The sequence below is a fragment of the Pholcus phalangioides genome, unplaced genomic scaffold (genome assembly GCF_987345545.1).
Source record: "Pholcus phalangioides strain wild (caught in Gottingen) unplaced genomic scaffold, Ppha-v1.0 ptg000015l_1, whole genome shotgun sequence".
NCBI lineage: Eukaryota > Metazoa > Arthropoda > Arachnida > Araneae > Pholcidae > Pholcus > Pholcus phalangioides.
The window spans coordinates 28,932,454-28,945,496 of record NW_028301608.1 but is presented as its reverse complement, the minus strand read 5'-3'; the positions used below and the strand labels follow the sequence as shown (position 1 = coordinate 28,945,496).

General features: G+C 36.7%; 1 protein-coding gene across 2 annotated transcripts in view; it reads left to right on the top strand.

Annotated features, from left to right (window-relative positions):
* Positions 1–13,043, top strand: part of LOC149075772 (nephrin-like) — a 182,660-nt gene that overhangs the window by 94,620 nt on the left and 74,997 nt on the right. For both annotated transcript variants that reach the window (XM_089243282.1, XM_089243283.1), the window contains exons 4-5: positions 2,380–2,547; positions 5,317–5,607. In XM_089243282.1, coding sequence (XP_089099408.1) covers positions 2,380–2,547; positions 5,317–5,607 — 459 coding nt within the window. The remainder of the gene's footprint in view (positions 1–2,379; positions 2,548–5,316; positions 5,608–13,043) is intronic.

The window sequence follows — 13,043 nt, the reverse complement described above, 5'->3', positions numbered from 1 at the left end:
GCGTCCACCCAAAGTCAATGGTGCCGCCTTCCTTCCCGATCTTCTAATCCGTATGGCCACGCATTGGTCGAAGAACGCCAGCAGTCACATCATAGACAATACAACAGTGTCCTGCAAGCAAATATTCACCAAGGAAGATTGGACCAAGCTGGGCCTATGTCACTGCTACTTCTTTGTATCAGGGGGAAGGCAAATATTTTCAAATGGGTATTGGGTCAGGTTTGACAGGACTGTGACCCTGGCTTAAATCAGCACTTGAATGTGAAAGATTTTAAAAAGCTCGATTAACACGAAGCTCCTTTGGGTCAACGGCGAGAAAAGCTTTTTCATGAGAAATTAATCGATGATTCCGTTACTTATTCTATTTTCAACCTTATCGTTCTGCGTTTTACGTGGTCAGAAAACGTTTCATGCGAGTAGCGCCCACGTACTCAGCTACCTAATGAAAACTTTGTACAATATATGAAAGTCCATGGGGTCACATAATTCATACCTGAATACGACTACACAACATAATGTTTTAATGAAAAGGGGTTCATAATAGAATACATTTTCATTCATTCCGTCCCTGGAATTTTTCGATAGAAGTTCCGCCTTCTTCTTCTCCGGCAACACTCTTTATCCTCAACCTTACACGAGCTAAAAACGGAAATCATTATCCTTCTGGAAAGTTATGGGGTCAGGCACACGTAACCATTAGAGATGAGTCTTGAATCATCGCGCATATTCCATTCGGCCTCTACCCACTTCCCCGCCAATATTCTCTGGCAAAGCTATCATTTGGTGCGTAGCATTTGGCTTGACGTTGCATTAAAATTCCTCCTTCAAGAGATAATGTTGCCACGGGTAACTCGGGAACTCAACATGATGAATTCCCATTCTGGTTATTGCTGCCTCTCTTTCGCCGCCAAAAGAATTTCCCGCTTCGTCTTGAGAACGAAACGGGGGACTGATACGAAATTACCTCATCTTCGAGGTATCTGCCAACACAGGAATCCGATGAAATTTAAAGGTTTGCAGATACTGGTACGTTCAGAACGAACTAGCGATAAACTTACGAGCTGAAATTTCACCTAACAAAGTATAGAGAAACAATTTAAATTGGTGTATATTCCTTAGTTATCGTAATAAAATAACTTTCTCAACTTTTCCATATATACTGCGAATATGCATTTTATAATATAAAATTCTGAAAAAAATACCGGGTGTTCCAGAAAGGAGTCCTAAAATTCTCCTAAATATAAAATGGCATAACTTGAAAACGGTGATAGATAGAAAGACGAAACAAGTGGCAAGTTCTACGGGCAGTCTTAGGATTTAGATACACCGGTTTGTTGTGCAAAATGAATTAAGATTCAGATGGTGCCATAGTGGTTTTGTCTACCGTAATCTTTCTGTGGTATCATTTGAAGATCATTGTTGATAGTAAAAGTGTAGAAAGATCACCGTGAGGCCTAAGCATCCATTGCAGAAAAAAGGTTCCACTCTTCGCTTTTGTCATGACATCGATAAGCAAAGCGATCACTTCAAATTCTTCGTTTTATGATTTGACCCGTGTTTGCGAAGGACAATATCACTCATTGTTGGACCCTAAAACTACACCCGTCATCTATAGATGATGAATGTAGAAGCCCACTCAATCCTTTTCTGCTGATGCGCAATACAGGAGAAAAATTTTCATTTTTTCCCCCCTCATGGATGCAGAGAATAATAAATGCAACTGTCCGTGCAGCCTTTAGACTGTGGTGCGTTCTACTAGCCAAAGTTGTAATTACTTCCTCAAACAGAAATAATTGAAATTCCAAGCGTGTCTATAGCCCCAGTCCCACGATTCTTGGTACGCGACGCAGGATAAGATAATTAAAGTAAAAATAATAAAAAGTATTTGTTGGACATCAACCGCGAAAACCACAGTCGGCGTGAAGGAAATTCCGTACTTGTCCGGACAAGTCCGGACGCTGGCTGTATTTTTTGCGGTTTATGTCCAACAAATACTTTTTATTATCTTTTACTTTAATTATCTTACCCTGCGCCGCGTACCAAGAATCGTGGGACTGGGGCTTATATGAATCGAACTACTTTACTTGTTTCATCTTGCCATCTATCACTATTTCTAAGTTAGCTGTTTCAAAATTAGAGAGTCCTTCCTGAAATGCCGCCCTCTAACAACTATCTGTACTGAAATAATACTAAACCATTTCCTAATAGAAATACATCAGCAACTATTACTATGTCGTATCCAGTTTTTTATGACTTTGGGCCACTTCTACAACTTTCAACTACCCTGTAGGTTGTTTGAAATGTATCATTGTGAGTAGTATTGTTGTTCGATCTTTAATCTACTAGTTCGAGCTGTCATTTTGCTATTTTCTATTTCAGAAGATGCCCAAATGTCTTTCGATGAAGATAAACACCGTCGCTACAAGACGACCAGCTCAATAACCCTCTACCCTGCTGCCGACGATAATGGTGCTATCTATTCGTGTGAAGCCCGCCATCCAGCTCTCGAGAACAACTTAAGATGCTCAGTAGCTATCAATGTCCTTCGTAAGTTCCAATAATTCACGCAGACTGTCTCTTGCATCGGCCTTACTAGTACAGCATCAAAAGTATGGGTCATAGTCGTCCATTAAATTGTATCTCTTTTACCGCTCTTTGGTAATAATAAATACTTATATTCTTTCCAATTTAAAAACAAAATCCGTTGAAATATTAGTAGAAAGCATCCACCACGAACAAACTCTGAACTCTGAGGTGAATTGTTTGAAACAATCTTGTATAACTGGAGTATATCTTTTGGTTCATATAACGATTGTTTTATGAGAGAAAAAAGACTATTCGAATATTAAATAAAACCACTCGAATGGATTTATCAAGTCGAAGGAATCAAGTGCATCACATTTTCCTGCGTGAGATCCCCGGATTATGTCCCAAGAAAACATCGGAAAATCTTACTGTGCGGATTACATGCCACTGCTACTTATCTGTAGCTAAGAGGTTTTAAAATAAGAATAAATATTTAAAAAAAAACTTATAAAATTTACTTGAAAATTTTACTGATGTAATTCACACATACGCCATCTATAAATCTTTAAAAGATTTTTTTTTCAATGTTTTTTGAAGGTTTATGTGGGGCGTATGAATGCCAGCAGTAAAATAATATTTTTTTTTACAAAAAAAACGTGACATGATTTCATTACTCATGATTGAGATTTTCACTCGGGATTTATGTACCCGTGCGGACTACTACTACTGAACCAGACATGCACCTCATCCATATTCCCCTGCGGAACTTTGTACCAGTGCGGACTATATGATGGCAGCTTTTTTCCCTCAAAGTAGTGAAAATTGCGTTTGCCTATTGTACAACTTCACGGATTTTTCACGGGGAAATTACGGCATAGCCGATTGTCATCAGAATAAAATAAAACGATACTTTCTACTACTCAACCGTACATGCACCTCGTACACATTTTTCTGCTGAATTTCTCACGAATTCGTAAATGCCGGAACATGTGTGTGTGCACAAAGCAATACTGAAAGAATGAACGCCAGAGTTCTGCCGACAAATTATATCGTCGCCAACATCTCTTCCAGCCCAGCTTCGTCGCAGATTCTGGAACACTTTATTATTAAGCCAAAAAGAACTAAAAGAGAGAGAGAGAGAGAAAACGAAATACACAAAATCATAACGATATATTTTTCCCCAGACCATTGGGTAGCAATTTTTACAGATGAGATAGGGCTGTTAGTTGTTGGAGAATGTTCCAGGGTTTCATTAAAAGAATGAAGGGACTATTTCATTAGAAGTAATTGGAGGGGCTCTTGCCATGTCAACTGTTATCTTACATGCGTCATATTACACGTAGATAATATAAGGATGTTAATCGTATAACATAGAATTCCCTCCGGAGCGAGTCGTCTCACTTAACACCTTGTAGGTGGGCAAATGAGATTGGTTGGCGTTTCTGGGCTAGATGGCAGCATTAGTTTAATATGACGTCGAGTTCACTCGTTATGGTGGATGAGATGAAAATATAGAAAATATAAATATTGTGTGTGGGGGAAAATTTATACAATTAGGAACACCCGTGCCATAAAGCAATATTGCAATTCTGTACGTAAGGAGGCCAGAAAGCAGTTGCGTTTGTGAATGTCACCGTAGGTATTCAGTCACGCATCAAACGTCTTGGGGAAAGACCGATACCGTCCGAAAAAATTTACCTCCACAAACACTTTAAAAAAAATCTGTATGAAGCCGTCAGGAATAAGAACCCTGAATTATTCTATGCTGCGTAATTTTTTTTGGTGGACTGCATCGTGTCCTTTTAGTTCTTGTTTCAATAGCCCTCCTAGATGAATACCAAGTTCTTTCCATAGCCAAACAAACTGTGGCTATAGGATGCGCACCGCAAAACCCCCCTCCCATGTTCATATTAAAGCAAACTGCAAAATATTTGGGACAAAAAGACGTGCTCGGTCGTGCAATAAAATCACAACACACCGAAGTGTCAGTTATTTTCGATGGCTTCGTGAAGCTTGTCCGATGAGTAATTGCTACTGGTCAACCTAAGGCGGAATCCATTTTCTCCTCAGTATGAGTGTCTGAATGCCCACAGTGACTTCTCTCAATGAGTTACTATGGCTTTCTTATATAGTATATGAACCCCACCGTCGCCGCAGTGGTGGTCGGCTGAAGTTGGGTTTCTGCGGTTCCCAACTTCGAAGTGCGAATTCGAGCCGATCTTCCAGTTAAAATGTCTCACCGCAGAGAGCAACAGGCCTACAACGTTACAACATTCATTCATTACATTTCACTCTCCTAGTCGAGAAGTAACTCATAGTTTAAAAAATTGATTGCAGATGGCATCACTACTCATATCAAGCATTACACAGAATCAAACTTCACGGAAGGTTCACTATACATACACACACATTCCAACATGTACCTATTCGTTAGAAGTTCCGCAGAGGAATATAGATGAGTTTAGTAGTAGTATACATTGTGTGTATAGTATATTTACTTTGTTAAATTCTTCCATAATTCTCTCGTTCATCCTAATAATTCCATTTGGAAGGATTTCATCCAATCGATCCTTATGTTATGATTTATAGGAAAGAACTATTTCTTGCCACCAATTATATTTGTTGAAAAACCTAAATCATTTTATGTCTAGTAGAATTTGATCACATAGTAAAGAGGTGAACATGAATCCTGTTGAGAATGCAGAAATAGTAGTCATAACCTTTTTTGAAATTGGAATTTTGTATCATTTTTATATTCCAAACAGAACGAAATATCTGTTTTGTTCGTAGATGCTCCAGCCCCACCCGTTATCGAGGGTTACATCGAAGGAGATGTTGTCACATCCGGTGACACTTTGACGTTAGCGTGTATAACGAGGGGTGGCAATCCTCCGCCGCAACTCGTCTGGAACAGGGGCAACGTCCAAGTCGATGCGACGTACACTGTCAGCGGACACGTCACAACCAACATACACACGTTTCGAGTCGACGCATCCGATAACAACGGCGTGTACAAGTGCGAGGCATCCAGCATCATGACAAAAGAGCCGCTCACGGCCTCAGTCAAGCTCAGTGTTCACTGTGAGTATCACAATGTAATTACATTAATAACATTAATACAGTTAAAGCTCGTTACAGCGAACCTCTAGAAGTAAAAAGAACGAAAATTCTTGCCCCATCAAATCTCTTTCAGGTATAGAAAACCTTACAAAGTACAGAAATTGGATATAAATCATAGGTTTCCTTCAGCCATATGTTTTGCCGGTTTTTCCTAATCCCGAATGAAAATATTAACCTCCTAAAATCAAGTTTTTTCATAATTGATAAACATTCCAAAAACTTCCGAAAGAGTTGGAGGGGTGATATAGGAAACAGGAAGCAGATAAATGAAGTCAAGTGCATGACGCACGCTTTGAATTGGCTTCCCCAACAGTACTTTTAGCTTCTACTTCCAATATTCACTGATAGTTTTTGAAATATTGTAGAAAAACGAGCACTAACATAGTCTTCTACACTGACTGGTCAAAACATGAGTCATGGTGTACTGTACCCACTATACAACCCTTAGAAGAAGTGTTATGATCTGATCATTCTGATTTGAAGCTGGGAGTCAGGAATACTACTACTGAACTACAACTACTATGCTTCTCGTAAGCATTCCCCTGCGTAACGTCTAACGAACTGATGCATGTCGAAATGTACTGTTTGTACTGTATACGGAAACAAAAGTAGTTTGTTTCTGAAAAAAATGCTTTGTTATGTGCGTTAAAGTGTGTCATCTGCCTTCCAAGTTCGGAAACATCAACTTGGTAGGTAATTCTCCCGGTTACGTTATGCGTAAATTTTGAATGTTGTAGGTCTGATTGCTGTCTGTGTAGGACATTTTTAAAATGAGATATCAGGTCGTATCCGTTTAAAGTTTAAAATCCCAGAAAAACCACTTCAGCCGGCCATAACTATTCTGTCAGTGAGCATTATAATATCGGTCCTCATGATGTGAATCCATCATAGATTGTTAACAAGCGAATGGTGACAAAAATACTTTAAATCGAAAAAGTGAGGTCAGAAACAATGTTAATCATCAAAACGGAGTTTCTAGAGTCTCTCAGCAATAATAGTGACAACATTTAGCCTTCAAATACGGAAATTCAAATATACATTCAAAGACCACAACAGGCAAAAATGCCCAACGAGGAAGTTGAAAGAAACAGAATTATTTTTTCCTATGAAATGTGTTGGCATGTTTAAAGATGACAAAATTTTGAAAATTGGTTGGAAAAGTGCTTTTCTCCATTTGGACAATTAGATTAGCTAATAGCTGGATAGATAGATAGAAACCCTCAAAACCCTGGACTGATGCAAAGCACTTTACTTCCGTTACCTCAAAAGAGCCAGAGCTAACAGCTGGAACTGAATTAGATCAAATCGAGAGTTCATAGACCCAATTGGAGAAAAGGGCCATTCGCATCTTTATTGACCGAAAAATCTCGGCGGAACAATGTTGCATATCAGCCCGGCAGCGCTCGCATTGAGATTAAATTCGAGGGCACGCGTGGTGTTTCACGGGGGAATGTGTTTCATTTTAATGGTATTTAAACCTTCCACATTTGGTGCGCACAAACGTGCAAGTTGCCTTTTAATCCTTTATCCTTTACGTATCCTTTTTCTTCATCCTTTGAGGGAATTCTGCCCTGAATCCAATGATAAAACAACTACAATCCTTGAAGTCAGGATCGAACTTACTAAGATTGAAAAAGAATATCTACAGAGATGAAAAAACAACCAACACGTTTGTGCTATTTGGGTTTGAAAGAGTTAATAAAAATTGTTTCCAAAAAATAATGCATTAATTTTTTTATTCAAAAGACACCTATTCAAACATAAAAATATTTTCCTTCATTTAAATTGCTTTGTTCCCACTCTTCAGCAGATCTGTCGCTAGATTGTCATGATCGTAATATCATCATCCTCACAGTGTTTTCGGGCCCAAAGTGGTCCTTCACTACCATATTTCATTTTCATGGGTTCCAGTAACTGGTTTCATACATATCTTTTGAGGCACTTTCCATAAACCACGCGAGAAAGTGGATCAGATTGCTGGACACCGAATTTTTTCCCTCATAGAAAAACGAATTCATGGCAAAAAAGACACATCTTTTTCACTTTTTCAACCAAAAACGTAGCTATCGAAAGGTTAAAGAAGCTCGTGGCCGTGGATCGAGAGGACGAGTCCATTTCATGAAAAGTAATGTCTGCAGTACATCACACTGCCCTGTTTAGTTAGAAATAAGTGATGGGATAATGCATGGTATCATAAAAGATATGTCAAGATGAATGGTAAAATTTGTGTGAACAGGGTACCAGTGAAGTATGAAAATATGTGACCATTTTGACCACGCAAATCAGAGAAATATAGAAGAAAAAGGGGAGCCGAATGCCATGCACCTGACATCTCTCTCCTATATCCACGTGTAGTTCTCGCAAAGCGTGTTCGTTGGGTGGCTCATTGTTATAGACACATGTGTTTTCCACAAGCCTAAACATTATATTAGAAAAAAAAAAAGACTACCACTTACCAATATTGAAAATAAATCAATTCTTTCAAGTTCATTTTGGCGGGGTTTGACTGCACCAATCATATATATGTATAGCAACATATATTGTAACTATTCCGGGGTCGTTAATTTTTTAGTACTTTAAAAGCGATTCCGATCCAGTATTTATTTGCTTATTCACTGTTGGTAATAAAGAAATACTCCATATTTCGAAAAATAAAATGCGAAAAATGTTTTGAAGAGACGAAAAGAGAAATCTCAACATCAAAACATTTCAAGTGATTGCATCCGACACTCAGTCCATTCACAAATTTCGATAGATTCGAAAAGGAAAACCGTTTCTTTCTCCCAAAATAATACACATTTTTTTTTGTCAGGAATCCCGGCCGAAAATAGCCCCCAAAGAAGAATTGAGTAATGTGTCCATAAAAAATCGTTCACCCATAAAAACTTTTACGAGTATACAGGGATTTCAAGAAGAATCATAGGTACTCATTTTTTGAGTGGTTTCTTTTCCTTTCATTCCAAGAAAGAAAGCTGGATAAGAAGTTTTATTTTTTTCCAGAGCTCACACACATATCCCATCCAAGATTCAAGTGCCCTTAAGCCAAACTCTTGATCGTCGTAAAGATTTTGGACTCAATGTCAAATACGAGTCTCTATTTAGAAACCTCTTTAGAAACTAATACGGAAATGTTATTCCCCCTTAAGTGCAAAATGACAATCAAATGCGAATGAAACATGAAGATAAAAGTTCCCGAATCATTTTGAGTGAGATTAACGATCCAAGTGTTCCAATGAAGATATGAATCTCATTTTTGTGATGGATATAAAGTAATACTAAAGATACATATTCCATGGAAAAAATATTGCCACTATCAAATGGTAAACAAAAAAGTCGATATTAGTTTTCCCAATGCTGTGTAGATGTAATATAGGAACAATAAATAGAGACCCACTCAGAACAGCGATGTTTGTAAAATCCATTCAAAGCAAATGTAAAATCACTCAAAAAGCAATTTTTCTAAAATTTGGCCGATTTGTTTTCCAAGAATCCACTCAAAAATTTGTTTCCTACAATCCCCTCAAAAATCATTTTTGCTAGCATCCAAGAAGAGAAGTCACAAAAAAGTTTTTCCTAAAATCCTCTCGGAATTTTTCTTTCATAAAATCGACTCAAAAAACGGATTTTCTGTAATTAACTCGGGAAACAATTTTTCTAAAATGCACTTAAAAAAAAACCTATTTTTCTGAAATCCATTCAAAACTAATTTTTCCCTAGAATCCACTCGGAATGTTCTTTGATAAAATCAACTCAAGAACCATGTTTTCTGAAATTCAACTCGGAAAACAATTTCTCTAAAAAGGAACTTAAAAAACACATATTATTTTCTTAAATCCACTTCGAACTTTTAAAGCCCAATCCAGAATTTTTCTATAAAGTGAAGTATACTCAAACCGGAATATTTAATTCGAAACATAAATGTTCAAACTCACAACAAAATTTTTAAGTGGTACAGTTTAGTAGAATGTTGTTAGTATTTATCAAATCACCAACGCCGTTTGGATACTATGCATAATCGCCGGTAAAAAAAGTGATAAATTTATCTATATTTATCAAACTTACCGAGACATTTCGCGGATAATCAATATATTATAACGTGTATATTTAAAAAATGAATTTAATATTTGACAAATCACATATAACGGTTTACCAAACAGACATTGAAACATTTTCCTTCACGTTAAACTTTATAAAATAAAACCTGACTCCCTTCAAGACGCTGAAATTTATCACTGGAATTTTATTTTTTGCTTCGTAGGCTGATGTTCTCTTCCCCGTGGTATCCGATGCCCAATTACCGTGTGTAGATACACTTCACTTATAGTTGAAAATTTCCCTTGGGTCGTTCCCTGAACTTTTCTTTAGTTCATAGCTTCTGGAAGAGTTAGTTCATCATCGTGAGAGTGCGGTCTAATTTCGCCTTGAGCGGTTAAGCATATCTGTATAGAGGCCTGAAAGCCACGTATTGATCTTTCGTGGAGATAGAGGACATGGCAATGCTTTTATTCTTAACGAAAGTAAAATAGAATGAACTTCAATAGCTTCCTCTCCTTTTTACTTGCATTTATTTTTTATATGTTTATTTTATCGTGCAATGGAAAAAGTAGATAATACTCGTAGATGCGGTCGATGTAGGGAAGTATAGAAGACTCGGAAATTGGTTGTGAAAACAATTTTTTTCCCTCTTCTTATTTCAATGCTTTGATTCTTTTCAATTTCGTTTATTCCCCACAAGTTGAACAGCAGTCAAGGCATTCTTTGTTATTCAACAAAAATCAAGAAAAGTATTGGATATAAATATATATTGATGCTTTAATCAACTTTTATCCCTACACTACCAATAAACCAATTGTACAATGAACAGAAAACGGAGAAGCACCTATTTCTGTGAATACGATAAATGTTCCTGTGAATATTTTCCAACATATTTATCGGTGTCAAGACACATGAGGGAAGAATCCAGTCCCAGATTGAAATGCTGTCGGACCAACTTAATCGAATAATGGATAAACGGATCCCCGCTTAAACGGATGAAATCCTCCGGCACAAAAGTTTCTCCTATAAGAAAACATGTTGGAATGCGAGAAGTTCCCCGCTTATTATGATAATTTCAACTTGTCCCCGTTTAATCGAATACTACGCTTCACAAGCCAACTGTTAATACACATCAACCATTACACACATTATGTTTTTATTGAATGGAACATTTTGAATTAATAGAAAATATTTTACTGAGTTTAGGTTTAAAAAAGGCTTGTCTAAAAGTATTTAAGTTGCCTTCAATACACATGTACATAAAATATCATTTTATTTTTGCTCTCCTTTGAGCCAATAGAGGACGCTAACTTTTTTAACAAAACGTAGAAATATCTTAGGTATTGTGATTATTGTAATTAAATATAATTTTTATTTCATTTTTTTTGTCTGTTATCCAAGAAACTTTATTAATTAATATTGATCCTCCATCAATTTTCAATATACAAACTATACTAATGTTATAAATTGGCATTTGAATTGCTTGCCACATAATCAGAAACTTCTTTTAATCTATGTGTTATGTGTTGAAATCGTTGATATCCGATAAAGCGGATTATTTTTTTTATTGTTTTCCATAAGGTCGTATAAATATATCCCTTGGAATTTTTGCTGTATTTGCAGTATTAGTTGCACAATAACCCTATGTCTATATCATAAGAGTTTAATGTGCCAAAATATCGATTCCACGAACATGTACAAAAATTAAATATTCCCTGCTACAAATCAAAGAATTGATGACATATTTTACATCAGCTTATATAACTCTATTATTGAAAAAATTCAGACTTGCGGTAACTCTCTTTTATCATTCAAAAACTTCCATTGACGTTTGACGAAAGTATGTAATCTTAAAGGAAAAATAGAATCATAAATACTGAAGTTATCAAAACTGCCAAAAGTCAAACCATGTTGAAATCACCAGTTTTCGTTACATCATTGAAGTTAATTGATGGTGCGAAGGATGTTTCATGAAGTTTCTCCGAAAGGTATAACAATTCTGCTGCCAATTACAACATTAAAAAAAATTGGAAAAAAAATTATCAATAAAGATTAAAATAAAATTCATGTTTCTGGGTGTATGAAATTAATACTAAATTGGGGGAGAGAGAATGTAAGAATTGAAATTTTTATACCCAATCCAAAAAAGTCAGCTAGTAAAGTTTGTGCCTCTATATTATACAAGCGGGAACTTCGGAATAAACCTGATTTTTTTATCCGGCTAAAACCATGCACCATTGTTTACCGAACAAAATGCACTTGGACACAAGTGCCGTTTTTCTTAATTAAAAGAAAAAAAACTTTACCCTTTCCTGGTACAGAGTTCCTAATTGTGGCAGATAAACGGCTCACATATTTCAGTTTATTTCACACATTACAGTAAAGTTCTGGGGCTCTAAGCTGATGACAAATTAGAGCGCAGATTCTTTTTTTCCCTTTATTTCACCGCTGCTCAGAATGCAGGAGCGCGGCAAGTGTGCACCGAAATGCACCTTGTGATAGAGTCTATTATTGTTTCTGGTATTATGGCCCCAAGCCCTCTATATTCCATTAAGTTTTCTCAACATATTCTATGTCAAGGTATGACTCAAAAAAAGAGCAACGGTGCAGGTGCCTTGTAAATTTTTATTATTGATAATTTCAAAAATAATTGTGCCTAAACAAAAGCTTAGGTGCACCACATCCCTTGCATTCTTGCTTAAGTCTAGTATCTAATAATATAACATAATCTAATTCATTTAAATAAAGTGTTGCCACAAGCCATTCAAACAAGGTGTAGATAAGTGACATCGTCACTGTGTTACTAAAACCAATACCCATTTATGAGAGAGATTTATCTCCTTTCCAGAAATATATCTCAATGCTAATATACACTCATGTCCAAAAGTTAAACATAATGCAATAAATCACCGCTCTGGACTGTCCGTTCTCAGGAGTACGCAGAATCGAATTTTCGGAGGGGAGCATACATAAGATTTGGGAAGGGGGAGCACAAGAATCACTTCTAAAGAAACTGAGTTACTGATCTTCTAAAAACAAACAAATTTACAGAAAGTGATCAAGATGACATGCAAAGCTGTTTTCTTTTGTTATTTTAGTTTTATTTAGATATTTAAAAATGTTTTCAAATTCTTATGATTTTGTGGGAGAGCACATGCTGTTCTCTCATATGCTCCCCGCCCCGCTCTGCGTACTCCCTATGGCCACGTCTCCACCGATTCTGTCGGAAAATCACCAAATGCAGTACACACCAGTGTTTTTTAAAGCGAGTAATGCGCCTTCGGTGGAAGATAATAGTTACTGATGCAATGTAAGAATATCACTCAGTAAGGTGGGGAGGCGGTAAGAGAAGAATATTTTCT